Below are 5,575 nucleotides of genomic sequence, written 5' to 3'. Positions count from 1 at the left end.
TCCCCCTCCTCCTCCTCCTCCCCCTCCTCCTCCTCCATCATCATCATCATCATTTGGGCTGTTGTTTTAATTAAGAGCCCCAAGATGGGGGCAGGGTGTGGGGGGCAGGTCTTATTTTAGGGTCCTGGCTATGTTTCTTTGTCTGCTCTATTTCGCATCTCCAGGCGGCCTTGCGAGCCTCCATAGTGGCTCAGGACTGTGCGGTGGCCTCGGCCATCGTCTTCTTGATGGACAGGTTCCTGTATGGACTCGATGTTTCTGGAAAACTCCTGCAGGTGGCCAAGGGCCTGCATAAACTGCAGCCAGCCACACCCATCGCCCCTCAGGTGGTTATTCGCCAGGCCAGGATATCTGTGAACTCAGGTAGGCTGTGTTCTGTGTCCTGGGTCGTCTGGTCCTCATCTGCCCCTGGCTGCAGAGCTACTTGAACTCTGCAGGCGCCCAAGGGCACTGGGGCCTGCGTGCCACCTCTGCCCCGCGTCTCTCCCGCCGCGCCAGCCTTTGCACCCGCCTCTCTGCCGGCACAAAGGCCCTGGCATAAAGGGTTTCAGAGCCAAAAGCAGGGAAGAAAATTGTGAAAGGGTGTGGAAAATACTAATTGGAGCTTTTGTCCCCTAACAAATCTATCCTGCTGCTTTCAAACAGGGGTATCTGAATTGCTATACTTCTGACCAAGAGCCTTTAAAAAGCAGATTAGAATTCTAGTATTTTCTCTTAGCTCTCCTGTCTTCTTTCTGTAGGGCCACTTGACTAAGCTAACAATGAAGCTAACAAACCCACTGAAGCAATTTGAGGGTTGGTATTTTTTTTTCCTTGTCATTCACAACACCGGTACAGTACCTGATTAGGTCTGAAAGTATCTTTTTCTTTCCCTCCTGACACATTGAATGAGATGAAAAATGAGGCTGACAGTCTAACTTAAGATGGAGAGCTGAATGTAGGGGGCTTCGAGGGGAGAGGGGGCGGTAATGTGTCACAGCCAAGTCCACCTGCAAAGAATTCCACAATTACTTAAATTACCAGTACCCACTGGATTTAGAAACGCAGCCTGCATTGCTGTTCTCATTTCCAGAAGTAAAGGCCTCTTCCCCCTCCCAAACACAAAACTTAAGCTCTTTTTTCTATTGCTTGATGTTAGTTACTGCTATTATTTTAATATTCTGGTCTGTAAGACGTTAAATGTTCTTCCTTTCCTTTGAAAAGGAGTATAGTGACTACACTGAGTTGCTGAATAAAGAGAGGAAGAGACAGAAAGAAAAGGACATGGAAAGCCGGGTGCCGGTGGCTCACGCCTGTAATCCTAGCTATTTAGGAGGCTGAGATCCGAGGATCAAGGTTCAAAGCTAGCCTGGGCAGGAAAGTCCATGAAACTCTTATCTCCAATAAACAACCAGAAAACAGGAAGTGGTGCTGTCGCTCAAATGGTAGAGTGCTAGACTTGAGCTGAAGAGCTGAGAGACAGTGCCCAGGCCCAGAATTCAAGCCCCATGACCAACATGAAAGAAAGAAAGAAAGAAGAAAGAGAGAGAAAGAGAGAGAGAGAAAGAAAGAAAAGGAAGGAAGGAAAAAAAAGGAAGGAAGGAAAGAAAAGGAAGGAAGGAAAGAAAGAAAAGGACATGGAAAAAAATGGGCTTGTGAAAGCTTTTTATTTTTTAGGCCCCAGACTGGGACTTGAACTCAATACCTGATGCTTTACAGGCAAGCACTCTACCAACTGAGCCACACCTCCAAACCTGGAAATTATCTTAAGAGCCCTATGTTCACTTCCTTTTAGGTTCTTGCAAATGCGTATCAATTGTTCTCATGTCTTATTATTGGCTTTTCTAGTGCAACTCCGGAGACAGAATTGAACTGAGAAAGAAAATATTTTGTTCCAAATGTTCCTGACAGCAGCAAAGATGTTTGAGGCATGAAGTAACCTAACAACAAATGCACCTGGTGGTGTTGGAGTACAGTGGCATAAGGGACAAATTCTGGGGGTGACACAGATGCGGCTGGCAGCACCATGGTGGGCTAGTGTTGGTTTTGAGCAAGAATTTGAAGCCAGGTTCACACTTGTCATCCTCGCTACTCAGGAGTCTGAAATTTGAGAGATTAAGGTTCAAAACTAACCCAGGCAGGAAAGTCTGTTAGACTCTTCTCTCCAATTAACCAGCAAAAAAACAAGTCAGAAGTGGAGGTGTGGCTCAAGTGGTAGAGCCGAAATCTAAAGAGCGCAAGGCTCTGGGTTTAAGCCCCAGCACTGACACAAACACAAAGAAAGAAGAACGTGGACCACAATCACTGTATTTTCACGCCACTAAATGCACTTGCTCAGATTTCTTTTGGGTTCCTTTGGTTTCCTTCCCTCCTGTCTCCAGCCAAGATGGTAGAGTGTTTTTCCCTCTGAGAAGGAGCAAGCCACGGTATCATCAGGAATGGTGAGATCCTCTGCTCACGGCATCACGCTGAAAGGCAAAGGTCCCGATTCTCATGTTCCAACAGTTGGAGCTCTTCTCCACAAGTATCCCAGCCTCAGAGTTAAGTCTTCCATATGTAAACTGCTGTCCAAAAATCTTATCTGGAGCCTCCAAGTAGATTCGGAGAGGGAGGAGAGGATGGGGACCATGGGAGGAAGCATGGAACATGGAAATAGGGGCTCCATCTCAGCTTTTGGAAGCCTTGAGGTAGAGAGAGGAAGTGTATTAGAAAGCGTTCATAGTAAAAGAGGGCAGTCCATCTCGCCATGGATAAACAGGTTTACTGTAGACGCTGTCTAGGGTTTGGATTCCTTTTCTCCACCAACCAGAGATTAAAAGGGCAGAAAAGTGTTTAAAGCAGACAGTTATTTGAAAACAGAAGAAACTATGAAAGGAACAGGAAAATAGACTCCTTGTGCAAAGAGAGGGTCCTAGGGCCAGAAGTCCACTGTTTCTCACCATGTAGGACACCCTAAAAAAGACAATCTGATATTCATGTTTTTTAACTTGTAAATATATATATATACATATGCAAACTTACACACACATATTGAGAGCGACAGAGCAATTGAGGTGAAAATCAATATCTTTTTGCAAAAGTTGTCGTAATTGGAAGACATTACCCACAAAACAGGTAGAGCATGTAAGTTCTTTTTGTAAAATACAAGAATGTAGCCACCCAAGAGAAAGAGCCGGAAAAGGGAGAAGGACGTTCTGGCACTTTTGAGTGCTGAGAAGAGCTTCTCATTGGCAAGGAAACTTTACCACTGGCATGAATACAACAAAATAACTCTTTAGCAAAATGAAACTAAAAAGACAAAAAGTGAAGAGGATGGAGATGTGGCTCAGTGGGTAGAGGGCCAGCCAATGAGCAAAGAGCATTAGGTATGGAGTTTAAGTTCTGGTCTCAACAAATAAGAAAGAAAGTAGGAGAGAAAGACAGGAAAGAAAGAGAAAGAGAAAGAAAGATGTAAAAATGCAATACTAAAGTATTTCTTATTAGCTTCAAATGGAAGATTATTTTGGCAATGGCCAGCTACCTACCAATCTAACTATGACCTGCCTGCACCCTTGCCACAATCCAAAATACCTTAGAATGCAAAAAAAAAAAAAAATCCTGTTTTTTAATTCCTAAAGCCTGTTTCTCAGGTGTTGCATAGTGGGATGCTAGTACTAATTTTTAAAAATGCTTTTTCTCAGGCTACATATAGTTCCTGTGTTAATATTCTGTCTTTATTTCCTTTAAGAGTTTCTTACTGTGGGTTTTTAAAAATAGTTTCAACAAAGTGTGTTTAAAGGTGGATTGAATGCTTTTTCCCCCTTCAGGTTAGGTAAGTTTCTTGAATGTTAGAGTTTCTTCTGAGTGTGTTTCCCCAGCTCTGAATCTACTTCCTCTTAGAAGTGTTATTGTGATTATGTGGGTTTTTCATTCTCTTTGAGCTTTTTAACTTCTCCTTCCTATTTTCATCTGCTTTATTCTTTCTCTGTCTTTTTCTTTTTTTCCTGCAGAGCTGGGACTCAAACTCATGGTCTGTGTATGCTAGCAGTCAAGCTATTAGCATGAGCTATATCTCTATTCTTTCTCACCATTCTCTTTACCTGCTGTTAAACCTGTTGCAGGAATACATTTCAGATGGACCAGGGTTGAGCAGATTTAACCCAGAAAAATCAACCTTTACGTGCTCAAACTGGATAAAATACATAGTATCACCTCTACCACATAATGTTGGTATAAACAGGTCATGGAACTAGTTCAAGTTCAAGAAGAGGAGAAATACACTCCAAACTCCACCTCTTTATAAAAGAATAGCAAAGTCACATTGCAAAAGATGGAAACGAGCCTAACAACCATCTTAGAAAGTCCCATCTATACAGCTAACTTATCTTTGCAAGTTGAAATAGTGTGCTCAGGGAAGGCCTTCAAAGAAATTTTGGAACCTGGGCACCAGTAAGTGCCTTGCGCCTGTAATCCTATCTTACTCAGGAGGCTGAGATCTGAGAATTTAGGTTCATAGCCAGTCAGCACAGGAAAGTGGATGAGACGCTTATCTGCAATTAACCATGTAAAGATGAAAGTGGAACAGTGGCTTAAGTGGTAGATGATGTGGAGATGAGGCCCAAGAGGCCCCTGGAGCAGCAAGATCACGAGGCCTTAGAAGCACCCGGCAGGCTGGGTTAAAAGAATTTCAGTCACTCATCAAGAGAGCTAGTGATTGGATTTTCTGCCTGTGGAAGACAACTGTCCATTGCCAAAGCCTTCCTATTAAGTTCAGGCGCTCAAAATGAGTGAAAAGGTTTTGCTTTTTGTTTTTTTACTCTAAGCTTCCCCACACTTGTTTTCTAAATTCCTTTGTGATAATTCTCTAAAGAAACCTGGTTGTAGACAACTCTGCACATAGCCTCTTGCTACCCTTGCTCTACTAGTATGGTGTCTAGATACATGCATACACACGCACACATATATACAAGTATTATATGTGTGTGAATGTATGCACATGTCTGTATATAAAATAAACTGCCATTTCAGATACTTTGTAGATGCTTACCTTGCCATCTCCTGAAAATATCATCTCTTTCAGTTTTACATAGGACCATTGATAGTTTTTAAAACAGAATATTTCCAAGGAAAGTTATGGTTTTTGTTAGAATACATCTGTCTTAGAACAGAAACTATTTGTAGAGGCCTGATGGTATGTGCCTCTAATTTCAGTACTCAGGAGCAGAGGCAGAATAGTTACAAGCTGCAGACCAGCTTGGTAAGATCCTGTCTCAAAAACACCAAAAATAAATCTTAAAAAAAAAGTAAGTAAATAAATATGAAAAAATGCATGTTCAGAAATGATTGCATGGCATTTGACCTCTTGGTTTTTTTTCAAATTTTTTATTGTGATTAAGTGATTACATAATTTCACAGTATTGTGGGATAGTGATGCTCAGTTAAAGTCACAAACACATTCTAACTTTCCTCGAGCAAATTGTCTATCACGGTCAATAACATTTATGAGGTCTATGAGCTTTGCGATACAGTTATTTCTTCCACATTGGGTGATATGTACATTTCTTTTGTTTTGCATAGCATCAGCTGTTCCCTCTTTCCCACTTGTTCCCTCCCTCCC

At 42.2% G+C, this 5,575-nt stretch overlaps 1 protein-coding gene across 1 annotated transcript in view; it reads left to right on the top strand.

Annotated features, from left to right (window-relative positions):
- Alpk1 (alpha-kinase 1) overlaps positions 1-5,575 on the top strand; it is a 67,623-nt gene that overhangs the window by 41,610 nt on the left and 20,438 nt on the right. The window contains exon 5 of the mRNA XM_013023736.1: positions 165-363. Within this exon, the coding sequence (XP_012879190.1) occupies positions 165-363 (199 nt within the window). The remainder of the gene's footprint in view (positions 1-164; positions 364-5,575) is intronic.

Source organism: Dipodomys ordii, unplaced genomic scaffold, assembly GCF_000151885.1.
Source record: "Dipodomys ordii isolate 6190 unplaced genomic scaffold, Dord_2.0 Scaffold70, whole genome shotgun sequence".
Lineage (NCBI taxonomy): Eukaryota > Metazoa > Chordata > Mammalia > Rodentia > Heteromyidae > Dipodomys > Dipodomys ordii.
The sequence above is the reverse complement of the archived record's forward strand: the minus strand, read 5'-3'. Positions and strand labels throughout refer to the sequence as shown.